General features: G+C 38.0%; 1 protein-coding gene across 31 annotated transcripts in view; it reads right to left on the bottom strand.

Moving 5' to 3' along the window:
• PARD3 (par-3 family cell polarity regulator) overlaps nucleotides 1-13,754 on the bottom strand; it is a 424,727-nt gene that overhangs the window by 93,886 nt on the left and 317,087 nt on the right. For 29 of the 31 annotated variants that reach the window (XR_014943142.1, XR_014943141.1, XR_014943139.1 and 26 more), the window contains one exon: nucleotides 6,163-6,420. The exons of the other annotated variants lie outside the window; for them this stretch is intronic. Coding sequence is in view for 25 of the 29 variants with exons in the window: in XM_085538903.1 (XP_085395029.1) it covers nucleotides 6,163-6,420 (258 nt within the window). In the remaining 4 variants the exon portion in view is untranslated. The remainder of the gene's footprint in view (nucleotides 1-6,162; nucleotides 6,421-13,754) is intronic. 31 annotated transcript variants of the gene reach the window in all.

Here is a 13,754-nt window from a genome sequence, read left to right on the forward strand (position 1 = left end):
CTCTTATCTTTCTGTGCATTTTCCCACTGCAGCCATTTGTAGAGGTACCAACGTCTACTGCTTTTGTAAAAACAAACAAATAGCTCTCATGCTTTAGATTACACAGCAAGTCAACTTGAGGAGAGAGGAAGCAAAAACACCAGAGTTTAAGTGAGGCCGTGGTTGTGGTAAATGGAAAAAAGGACCGTTCTCACAACAGTATCAGTGTTTGGTATCTATTTAAAAAAAGAAGAGAGAAAAAAAAAAAAGGGAAAAAAAAGCCCACAACACAGGACTTTCAGAGTCCTGAACCTGAACAGAGTTCACTGTAAGTCTGCCTCTTACTCTACTGAAATGGTAACTCAAACAAGGGAGTGCAGTTGCATACTTTCACAATAGGGAGTCTACATAAATCCTCATGAATTTATATTAAAACTTGTCTGATATTCTATCAAGATGGAAGAACAAAAGAAAACAACCACCTAAGATAATAAAATTCCAATGCTAATATTGTCTGTTTGCTTCTAAATACATGGGTCTATGACAGATGCAGCTAATTTTTAGGAAGTTCTGGGGGTAAGGATTACTAGCTGACAGCGGGAAGGGTAGAGGAAAAAAAAAAACAACAACAAACAACAACATGTTAGTGCTCAAGTGAAATTAAACCCTAAAAAGAGTCTCACAGAGGCTCTAAGTAATCCTTCTCCAGGTTGTCAGAAAGGAAGAAAATACCACACTGACTTCCAAGTATTTTTTTTCTATTTTACATATGAGAGAACTGCAAATAGTTTGTTAGCCCACTGCTCTCTGAAGGGTTGTCTTGGAAAATCTGTTTGATGATACCACAATGGCACATGTACCATTTTGTTAGGCTGGAAAAGTCTTTCCAGCAGCCTGATTCTCATAGGATTGAAGCTTTGTTATGCTGCAGAAGGGTGACACTCTCTGGAAGATAAGGATTTAAACCCTATTACTATTAATTTCTGAAGTCGTTTAGGGAGCTTGCATAACAAACAGGGGCTTAGGAAAACACTTCCACATCAACAAACAGAAGTAAACACAAGTAGGACGGAAGAGCTTACTTGTTATCTTGGTCAACCTACACTGCATGTCTTTTGAACAGCTTTGTATTTTATAAATGCCATTGCTTAGACAGTTTACAGCTTGTGCAGTGCTCCTCAAGTCAACTTCAAGAACTATCTAAAAATATCTTTATTTAAGAAAAAAAAACAAACACCCTAACACTTATGGGATGCATTGTTCTGAGTAATAATGCATACCTTCATCTATTATGGGACTGGCAATAAGCTCAGATTTCTATGCACAAATGATTCCATAGACTTCAGGAACTCTTCTATGACTGAGGTTTAATATAGCTGCACGACTGCCTTGCTTTTTTAACATTTATCCAGGCATTGCAATATAGTACTTCATAGTTTTCACAACCCTTTTTGCTGCTGCTAAAAATCACTCTACACACACTAGAAAGACGAAGTCTGCTTATTACTCTTTTTACATGTTCCTATGTTGTATTAGAATGTTTCCTTCCAGTGTCCAGTGTTCGTTACTCTTATGCCAATTTAAGCAAAAACATAACACCAAGCAAATAAAAGTTAACAACTAAATAAAATGTTCTGCCTTTCTTTTTGGGCAAGTAGTAAGTAAAATGTGCAGCCTGCCCTTAAAAATAGCATTTTTGACTGTTAGCACTGAACAGATGACAGTTAAAGCAAGTGGGGTGATTTTCAGTTCTCTAATATTCCTTTGACAGAACTTGATTCCACTTCTGATAGAAACCAGTTCATAAAGGTCTCTCATTCTAAAATGAACATTTATTTTTTCTTTTTAATGGTAAAATGCATGCAAAAAGCTTATGATTATGGTATTTATGTTTCCATTAAAACGTCCTCAGCAAGCCGTGGGAGTCTAGCCTACTATTTTCAAGCTATTTAGATTTATAGCAGCACAGTGCCTATTTTATTTCAATTATATTTCAGGACAATGCACTCTTGGTGGGAAATTACACAGTGACAACCAGTAAATGTCCATTAGGAGTTGTCTTTCTACATACTGCTCAACTATGGATGTCAGGTGATCACTATAAAACCCCATTGTATAGCATCATTGTCATCTGCATGAAAAACACTATTGATCAGTAGCGCAGCTTCTCTTCTGTATGATGCAAAACATACTTAGAAATATTTCTCAAATAAACTAAAAGCTTTATCGACAAGAACAGAATTCTCAAGATACTTCTTTCCAGTTCTGTAAAATAAACAAACATTACTCATTCCACCTCGATTTTGCTCCCTTAATGGTAACAGAAAAAGTTGGAAAGCAAAAAAATGCTTAGTAGCCTGTCTCTGAAAGTTATTGATACATAGGATGGAGCTAATGTAGCCAGGGCAGCTGATAGATATGTAGCTACACTGATGACTAATGACCCCCTGAAGAATTTATTTATTTACTTATTGCTAGGATTTCATTTCGTCTAAGTAGTAAACTGCTCTGCTGTTAGGGAAAGACTGTTTTAATTCTTTAGGATCGAGACCAGAAAACACTTTCTTAGTGCTACTGGAAAAAGTTGCTATGACTAAGTAACTGGAATTCAGTAAATGTGCTTCAAGATTCACAGGAACTATGCTTAAATATGGATTACATAAAAAGCTCAAACTAAAGAACCTTCCATACTTCAATTATGTATTCAACAGATAGTAACTATTGCTGGGGCATGGAGGGGAAGGGAATGGGAGGGGAAACATAAAAAACAAAAAAGCCACCAAATCTTATTGATGATTTCTTCAATTCTAATACAACATACATCTGTGCTGAAGCAATTCTAAAACAGCTCCAAGTCCTAAAAAATATTTAAGCAAAATTTACCATTTATAGGCTTTTTTTATTTGCAGTCATAGAGGGTAAGATGGATGAAGCAACACTACTTCCACACATATGTTGATGTGCAATTCTCTATTGAGGTAATGACATTATACAGTCCATTTTCATTTAGGGAAATGAATGGTCAAAATGATTAGTGAATAACCACTTTCTTCATTGTTTTATTGTCTCGTAATGCTTGTCAGTTACAGTATTTGGAATACAGACAAATATTAAACACATTCAAGAAAGTGGAAGAAAGAACAAGCATGATTTTAATTCAGATTTCAAGTCACGTTTTAAGGTGACTTAGGGATCTTTGCCTGATCACTTGGTGGTACCATCACTAGGTGAAGCACTACAGTTGTTGCCCTCATAAGAGACTCAAACTTGCAAAAAAATATATCCATCTTTATCCATTGTTCTGATATAGCACCTCACATACTTGTCCTCCACTTCGCTATCATCCACATGCCATGACACAGTTAAATCTGCATCAGTTGGTGGCATGTGTTGATGAAAATAAGAGAAATTTAAGGAATATTAAAGAAAAACAAACCCTGACAAGGCCTCACATGCAGATGCAGTAATTCTCTTGCAAGTTAAAGAAAAATCTGTCATCCATTCAACAGTGGTATGCAAACTATTATGAGACATTTTGTTATAGGTCTCTTTGTAAGTGACTTTTAAATAACCTTTAGGACATATTTAAATGTCAGATTTTGTTTGGCACTTAGCACCAAACTGAAATAGTAATAACATTTCCCATATAAACAATGCTGTTTTTACGATGTTCATGCTAAAGATTTGAGCCAGCCTGGCCATTACCAGCTCTGGGCAGTGAGCAGCAGTGTGCTGCTAAAGATTCCTCTTCCCAACCACAAAGGCTGGAAGGGACTGTTTAGTTAACCTCTGAAACACAGAGGAAAGGAAGGGATGAAAGGGCAAAGGGGTAAAACAGAGGAAAAAAAGCATTCATCTGCAGTAACTGTTAACATAAACAGTATTTTAAGGATGCAGTGCTGTAACTAATTATTTTTCCTCAAATATCTTGATGCAATATCAGGACAAATCATCCTGCAGAGACAGGAACTCCCTTGAAAAGAGTATCATGAAGAGGTACCTGCATGATGACTATGGCAAAGTACATCAAGAGAAGGTTTCACTACTGGAAAGAGGCACTAAGGAACAAGAGTTAAAGGAGCCCCTGGGGTGAAAAGCCAGGCATCCTACAGGCAGGGAGACATCTTAGCTAAGGAGCATCTCACACACAACCAGAACTATTTCTTAAAATGATATTCAGATCTTTAATACTTCTTAGATGAAGTTTGTAAAAGACAGAACAGCCTCAGAAAGTTCTTGGCCATGAGCCTTCAATCCCCCCAAATATACTTCGGAGGATGCTCGTAGTAAATAATAATCTTTTCCCACATGAACTGCCTATTTCTTTCTCATATCATCCCTTTATCATTAAACCATAGGTTTCTTTTCTTGTTCCCCTCTCAAATTTCAACTCCCATCTCTCTGCAGACAGACCAGGCCTTCAGTCCCAGTTTGACCAAGCTGTGTGCGATGGGGCCCTCAGTGCTGCCGGGATCTGCCAGAACAGCCTGAATGACGAAACTGTCATGCTGTTCCTCTATTCCACCCTTATCATTAGCATCAGGTTCCCTCAGCACACCGTTATCTTCGGTTTTACTCACTCTCTCCCAGCTCTTTTATCAGCAATCACACAGAGTTAGCGGGGTCACACAGGTCTTATATTTCACCGTGCCAGGTTTGCATCAAAGAACTTTTTTTTGTTAATGTGACATTGATGCCATTCAACTCAGGCATGAAACACCGCTTATGGTCTAACAAAAACAGCTGCTAGAGGCACCACGTGGCAGCCATATCCAACCAAGCTATCTCGATTTCCAAAATAACAAAAGTCCTGAAATGTCAGGCACTTGAGCATACTAGTGTCTATCAGTGTAAGGCTATGGAATGTAAAATTTCAAGAACACAGATGAAGCTGTCTGCTTTTGAAATTATTTTGCTTCCTTCATTGAAATAAAATACACAGTCACAACATATAAGCTAGGTTTGTTTAACACCAAACGTAGCCACAGTGCAATACAGAATAACTGTATGAGTGAGAAAATAAAAAGGCAGCTCTGATGCTGAATGTTAATAGAAAAGTATGAAACACCACATGTTTTTTCCCCAATTTTATGTAAAGGAAATTAAAAAATAAAAAAATAAAAATTAAAAAAATAGATCTAGGATCACTCAGTCCTTATTTAAAACATTTTAGACAATTAGTTTAACTCTTCATGATAGCTGCTTTCCTTACAGATCTCAAACACAGTAACAAAAGATATTGTTCTGCTCATTTAAATCAAAGTTTATTCTTTTCTTCTGGGAAGAATGGGGCAGAAAACAAAACAAGTGGTTTTACTGTGAGCAAAACTAATGCCTTCCAAAAGAGTCAGCACCTCCCATAGCAGGATTTCAATGTTCATTTCTATACAACTGAGAAAATGCAGAACTTCAACATCATAGATGTCAGCCAAGAAAACAGATGTATTTTCATTGTTGAAGTACAAAAAAGCTGTGTTGCCTTTGCTAATTTCTACTTCACGTTAGTTTGCATGCCTGTTTTAGCTTTAGGTTTTCTGGTTTCTGTTGAAAGAGTTTTGAAATTCGCCTGATTTCAACTTAAGGCCTAGCATGATGAAGTTCCGATAATGCATTCCCAGGAAAAGTATAAATCATAAGATACAACCCAAAAACACAACATAAATCCTGACAGAAGCTTGGAGTTTGGTCTGTATTTTATCAAGAAGTTCCACCTGTTAGAATGAAGTTCAGAACCACAGAACTAGGAAGCAGGTAACCATTAACCTATTTTTGCTTTAATAGTAAGAATTTTACAGAAATATCTAAACTGCTGTGAATAGATAGAAAATGTTGCATTCCACAGCCATACTAGTTACGAGTTCTGGTAAATAAGCCAGGTGATATCACAAGTCTGAATTTTAAATGAATTATCCCAAATCTCTTGAACTCAAACCCATTTGAAGAATGAGGAGAAAATTTGAGTCTACAGGAAAAACAAAACAAAACAAAAAAACCCTTCACATTCCATTCGATTCTGTTACTATTTGATTTATGGGAGCACCATACTTTTCCACAGCAAGGCTGTTAAAAAGCCATAAATAAAAAAATGGGGTTCTGATTTCGCAATTGTGCAGTCATCTCCCACGACACAAGCATTACAAGGGGAATCTGGTAAAAGCATAGTGTTTGCTGTCTGGTGCCTACCTGTCTACAGGTGAAGACTTGGAATTCCATGGTTTCTTCACTTGGGCGTACAAGGCTTCAACTGTCTGTCCTTCCCTTGGGCTCTGCGGTCTGCTGGTCAGAGTTATTGTGCCGCTATTTGAAGACGAGTCATAGGAAGAGATTCCAGCATACATTGGGTCTGCATCGCAGCCAAAAGTCCGGTTAAAATCCTGAATCTCAGCATAGTCACGTTCACGAGCTTGTCTCTCTCGAAATTCCCGAGTTTTTGCTTGAATTCTGAAAAATTAAAAGAAGGCTGAAACTAATTTTTCCCTCCTTTCACTTGAAAGTAGCAGCTAACAGTCACCTTGGACAGCCCATCTTAGCAATGACTACTTATGTGTTCCCTGTTTCAGTTTGTCATGGAGTCTCAGTTTTACATTGGATATTGAAGTCTCGATCTTAAAAAGCAACAATCAACAGCGGGCTTTAAGGAAGAAGGTTGATTATCCACTGTATTCTTTATAATGAAAGTGAAAAAAAAGGCTAGCCATTGTTGTCAGAGTCTGTTGTTTTATGCACCTTAGGAACTTTACACCATTACCTGACCAGCCTGAGAATGGCCAGGCACCATTCATATTGCATGGTACTCCATCAAAATCTGACAGATATAGTGGTTCTAACACCTGCCTTCAGGGATGAATTTTAATGTACTTTCTTGGCCCAACACTATAAAAGTTATGGTTCCAAGCCTTAAAAACCTAAGAAGATTAAAACACACACATATATTTAAGGATGTATGCATGCAGTAAACAGTATAAGTTGTTCCTTGTATAAATTGTTTAGAATGTGCATGTTTTATTTAATATGTAAACAAGCTGAATCTGGCACCTCCTAAAAGTAGGTTGTTTGTTCACAGAAAGTACTAACACTCGTCTTATGTAAAAGTTACAATTGAAAGGTGATGCTCTATTGGGATCTGGTAGCTAAGTGCATTTGTTTAGCTTTATGACAAAAAGTGACAAATAAAAACAGATGGCATTTAGGAATCTGACAAATACAAACTGAGTACAGGTCAGATTTTCAAAAGCACACAGACCTATTACTAAAACTTGATCTGGGCTTCAAAGTTACACTGGTATTTCAGAAAATCCGATCTATCCCATACACACTCAGTGAACTGAAGAAAGACACATGCACCCCCAGTACTGTCTACCCAGGCTGATTTAATGTTCTGTCATCATTGCAAAATGAAGCATTCAGCTGTCTCCTCCCTTCCATTAGCAAAATGTGTTCCTTTTTCATCTAATAGATAAAACCACACAGCGTGACAATATCTATCCATTCATAACATAGCTCTACGCACCTCCCCCCCCCCCCCCCCCCCAGCTTGATGACCGATTAACTGGAGCAGCCTGCTCAAAGCCTTTGAATCCTTTGAAAGCAAGTCTTGCCTCTTCCAAAAAGAGCAAAACCCAAGAGTCAGGTAACTGCAGCATTTTGTGGAAATTTTAATCTTAGCCACATGATGTTCAAGATGACTCTTAGCTAAAAGAAAAAGGGGACGCACGAGGGATGGGATTCTGGTTATAGTTGGACATCACGCTTCAGTCTCCTGCAGCAGGTGGGAACCCAAGAGCCACATGGGCAGGCTCCATCACTGCCAGCAGACTTTAAAGAGTTATGGCTCTCCTGTGGCAGTCAGCATGTCCTAGTATGACACCTACACTGCTGTGTAGGTCTCCTGTGAGATCTTGGCTTGCCAGTCTTGATTTAGCTGCTCAAGCACAGGCAGCTTCAGGCACCTGACAGCCCTCAGACACCCTGCCAAACCCCCAGCTGCCAGACAAGGAGGTCTCTTGCAGGCCCTTGTCATGTCTGTCAGCCCTGTGCTGACATCTCAGAGACTGTGATAACTCAAATGACACAAGACAACTGTGTGCGTGCATGAGAATCCTGCTCCGAGTTTTTGTATGGAGAAGTCTAAATTGGAATGTTTTCACCAAAATGAGCTCCAAGCAAATTGTGCTTTGTAGGCTAACATAAATCCTAGTAACAAAATAATACAATAGAAGGGTAACACAGAAAGGTAGATCTATTTTCTTCAAAACTCCCACAATTACAGACCAAGGGTACTGTTCTCAGAGTCAAACTGATCCACTGAACTCTCCTCAACAGCCAGTAACAGCTGCACAGGTGGCTCAGTGATTCATGTAAACACCTGAATTATACCACAGCTTCATTCTTTGTTTTTATGACCACTACTGCTGGCTTGTACACCACAACTCTCACTTGTATTCAGCCCCGGTGGAAAGGAAAACAAGTACACAAACAAAAAGAAAATGCAAATAGAAGCACTCTGTGAAAAATTAACATAGTTTTTTAATTAAGCAAGATTTTATTTTTTTTTAACTGATTGCTTTTTAGTTTAAGAGGGGAAAATGGACAAGAAAACTAAACTGCAATGGTACTCAGCTGATAGCATGCTCCTCTGCAATTTCCAAGTTTTATCAGTCTCCAAAGGGATTTATTTTTTCTTAATTTACACTGACAAAGGATTCAGCCTTAAATGCCAAATCCAGAGCAAAAGCAGTACTGATGGAGACCTGCAGTAGTTGACTTCATCATTCTGCAGTTCCAGTTTGTAGTTCTGTGTTAATTACCCTGTAGTAGAACATATTTACCCACTAATATTAACCTTCTGAATGGAAAAAGCAAAGGAAATCCACAATTTTCTAGATATTGCTAGATTCTAGCACTTTAATTTCAGTGGTCAGTATGTTGCCAAATATTTGAACAATGGTCGATGCCAATTTGAGGGAAAAAGACTTTAGACAAGTAAAATAGTCTTGCACAAAGTTAGGCAGTATAACAAAGACAAGGCATCAGGAATGCACTCAGAACAAAAAAACACATTACCTGATGTGCTCATAAAACTGAATTATCTGGTGATAAATGGCAATACTGGCCTTTGTCTTACTGACTGCTATGATGCATGATGGTGAATTTATCTAGTTTTTGACCATGAACATAACTCTCCATAGGTGCAGGCATGAGTGCCCACAGTTTCACTGTTAACAAAATATACTCACATATCCACTTATTGGCTATTTAATACACTTGAACACTTAAGTAACATCACTCGCATCCTAACATTAAGATTCTCCCATGCATGGTTCAATGAAGAATACTTACTCCTATTCAAGTGGAAGTGAACTGATTGTTGAAGTGTTATCCAAATAATTACATTCACATCTACCAGGATTTTAATTTTTTTTAGAATTATTTTCTAATTTCTGATAAAATGTGTTAATACACAGTATTAAAAAAAAAATAAAAAATCAGGGTCTAAATGCATTATACATTTTCCTGCTAATTATAACCAAAACATTCAGTCACCTTTGAAAATAGCATTTACAAGGCGTGACTCAAAGGTGAGATTTAAGATTTTCATCTGTACTGACATCCAAAATTTGCTGAATCTTTTTCACTGAATGAATTTACAGTGCGTAAGGTCTAAACTGGTATTCCTACAATACAACAAAAATATAGATATTCTGACTAAATTTATATATCGTTTAATGTGCAGCTCTGCTTCTGCTTTCTTCAGGACATACTATATTTAAGCACAGACTCCAAATTCAAAGGAACAAAACAATAACAACAACAACAACAACAACAACAACAAAAAGAAAACAAACAAACCATAGATACATTCTTGAAAGGAACACCAGCTAGTAGCTGAATATTACTCTATCCCTTGTTAAACTGTAAGCCATTTTAAATCTCATAATATTTTTATATAAGTAAGCTGAATTTAATGCCATATTATATTTTATGTAAACTCCCAACTTGAGTGCCACCATACACATGGTGTGGCTTAACTTATCCATTAGCACGCACCAAATTAAGCACATGCTCAGGACATGTCCATGTAGACTATGGTAGGTAAAAATAAAGTGATTATGTGAACACCGAAATCCAGTATCTGGAGAAGCATTCAACCAGAGTGGTTCAGGCTTACAGTGTAGATATTTGGATTCTTCACTGAACAGTATTCCACGACACAATAAAAATGTATGTCTGGGGTTTCAGATCAGCTAATTTTTAGGATTTATTTTATGGATCTTATATGGGCTTAACAGTGATAGTAATGCTTAGCATTTTAATAACTCTTTTCATCTTGAAAGAATTTTGCAAAAATTGCTGATCAATATTGCAGTGTTTAAATGAAATTGAACTTTCAAAAATACAAAAGCTATCCCTAGAAGTTTCTAAAGCCCTCTTGCTGAAGTGTTAATACTGAATGTCAACAATGTGATGTCGTTCTTTTGAGACTCAAATTATAACATTCAGTACAGTATGAACTACTCTCACGCATTTCTGCGGCATTCAATTCAAAAGCTAATGATAACTGCTTCAAATGACAATATTGTTAGCTGAAGAACTTCCTATAATTGTTCAACAGGCTTTTCATTGCAAGCTAATCCAGTAATGATAGACATACCCATTGTATAGCAATTTTTATACATATGGGATTGTGGTCACATAAGTAAGCAGAAAGCTTTTGCTCTGCAAACAGCAGACATCTTGTTCCCTTTTTCAAAATCCTTTGAGTGGGATTCAGCTTTCAGATGAGGGCAACTGGCATTTTAGACACCTACATTTAGTTGCCAGCATGTGTTTTGTTCTCCTGGTAGGCCTGGACTACATTCCATCAGCACGCCATTGCCTGCGGGGCCTAAAGAGCTGTTCAGCCAGCAGGGAAACACTCCTGTGTTCAGAGATACTGAACCCTTCACTAGGCTCTAACAAATGTGTCAAGTGCACACCCCCTGCTGTAAAGGGCAGTTGGCCAGGTAGCTCAGATTACCCGTACCACTCTGCAAGACAAATCTTCTGAGCTAACACTCACTTCACTTCTATGGGAACAAAACTAACTTTTTGCAGCAGTGGAAAACTCACATCTGTGATGACAACAGAAGTTTTGCAGGATTTGTCGTACAATTCCTTTAGATCCTTTAAAATTTGACTACTCTTCTTAATTGACCAGCACAGTATGGGAGGGGTATTCATGGGTATTACATTATAGTTGTTGCACTGGCAGCAATGCCCTCCCCTAAGAGATGAAACAAAGTTGGCTGCAGCCTCTGGTGTGCAATTGCTTGGTCAATTCAATTAATCATCCTGATGCTGCCAGGACTCAGTGATTGCCCAAGTGATTATCCACAACATAGTCTTTTCCATCGAGGCTCTCTGATTTACAAAATCAGTACTGAATGCAAGCAATTCACCTATGTGGAGTGGCGGACAATGCTTATTAAGGGTAGACATAGCATTGTGTAAGAACAGAACCCAAACAACAAGCCATCCACCACTGACAGCTCTCAGTTCTATTGCCATCAGACTGGCATTCCTCTGTATGATGGATTAAGAACTGAGAAAAACAACAACACATTCATAATGTCAGTCAGCTTGTTTAAGTTAGTCGGATGGGATGACAACATTTGGCCCAGTTTTTGCTAGATATTGTTTCTAATAAAGAGGTCAGTGGGTGCACTGCCAGATCTTGTCAGACGTGTCCCTTCCTCCTCGGCTAGAGTGTAATACCTTCTGAGCACAGCATGCCAGCAATAAGCCAGCTCTCACTGCCCCTCCTCTCTCTCTCCCCAAACGCCTTTAGGGCTTTAACGGTCTTTTTCCTAATTTTGACAATAAAGTCAATATGGGAGTTTGTTCTGTTCTATATTTTCCTTTGACCTTTGTCAGGATCCAAGCAGAATTTTTCTGACAACTGCTCTTCTAATGAAGGTACCTTGATTACAGGCATTATTTTGATTTCTCTCTGAACCTGCTTATGACACTTAGCTTTTCTTACCATTATTAGAGCGAGTCTGTTATCACAGTTATAACCATCTCTTAGCAAAACCATCTGGATTCCTAGGGAGATCATTCTAAAGGATCAATGTGGGCAACGAGTGATCATAGGCAGCAGCAAGCTACCCAGTCATGTGTAACATGCAAACACTTTATTCAAACCTTTAACACATGCACACACACACGCACACACACACACACACACACACACAAAACAAAACAAAAACGAAACAAAAAAAAAACCCCTGACAATTAAGCATTTTTAAATGGGATAGCTAAATGAACACCTCAACTGTATCTCCTGTACATACACATGTACCTAGTTGGTTAAGATATGGCTGTCCTTTCACCTCAAACACATGAAGGAACACACAAACAATGTGGTGAGCTTGTTATGGATAATCATGAGAAAGCAAGGACAAAATCAAAAAGGCCAAGTCATAATGTGAAATAGAAATAGCAGGGAGCTTTAAAGATAACAATAAATCATTGTGTAATCGTATTAGCAATTAATGGAAGAAGAAGGAAAAGGTTTCTTCTCTGCTCAATACCGAGGGAATGAAATTGACAGATGATACTGAGGAGGAAAAAGGCTTAATTTGTTAGTTTTCCCTTCATATGTCTTCACTAAACGGTTCATTGCAACCAGGTGGCTGGTTAAGCTATTTGAACTTCATCCTGCACACACCACGGTCTCAGGTAGCTGAGACTTTTTTCAGTAATCATGAGAAACTGTTGAAGACAGTTGAAGTATTGCAAGACCAGAAAAAGTCAAACATCCCTTGGAGGAGCAAAAGAATTATTGACTCATCAGTTTAATGTCAACCCCCTGAGAAACTTTGAATCAAACTATTGGTAAGCACTGAGGAGATAATGGGACAAGCAGTAGCCACCACAAATTTATCAAGAACAGATGTGGTCAAACCAATCCGATTTCCTTCATCAACTCAGTAAAAAACTTTATGAATAGGGGAGAAACAGTAGTAGATATCAGGCTACGAAAAAACAGCAGTTCAATAGGTTGAACAGGGCAATTCCTACAGAAGATCTAGAGAGAAGGAGTAACTCTTGGCAGGAGGACGGATTGAGACTTTTTCTGCATAGATCCCTCTCTGAGTTTACTCAATATTTTCATTGTTAATTAAGACCCTTCTGAATCTGCACAAAACCCAAATGAAGAAAAAACAGAGGAAAAGATCGAAACTTCAAATGTTCTCAAAGGACAGAGCAGAACTGAAAATGCAAACTTATTTTAATAACAGGAAATAGAAAGTAACTTACACAATGATTAAGTATATCAATTAAAAGAAAGGTAAAAAGCTGGGAGCTGCTTTGTAGGAATGGATCTGAAAATTCTACTGAGTGACATTACTCTGGAGTCAGCAAGATGAAGCTGCTGTGGAAAAAGCAGCAAAGACATAACAGCAGTCTCCTAATACATAAGGAAGAAAACAGTATCATGTTTTCTACATGCAATGCAAATATTAAGTATTTTAGTTGCAGCAAGAAAGACAAAGACTAGATGTTGTGGGCTGGGGAACATTATAATTAAAAAGATAAATAGATTGCCATAGGAAGTTTTAGTACGTCACCATGAACCTGGGGGAGGGGCGGGGGTGTGGGGACAACAATGCAACACTCCCCCTAAACCCAAAATTCATGATGAAGCAGACATCTTGCAGGAAATGTGTACATTGGAGATCCTACCTTGAAAAAGCAACATGATCTCTCTTCCAGTTATACAAGGACTGCTC

Source organism: Coturnix japonica, chromosome 2 (assembly GCF_054131305.1).
Source record: "Coturnix japonica strain WE chromosome 2, WE-NBRP24, whole genome shotgun sequence".
Lineage (NCBI taxonomy): Eukaryota > Metazoa > Chordata > Aves > Galliformes > Phasianidae > Coturnix > Coturnix japonica.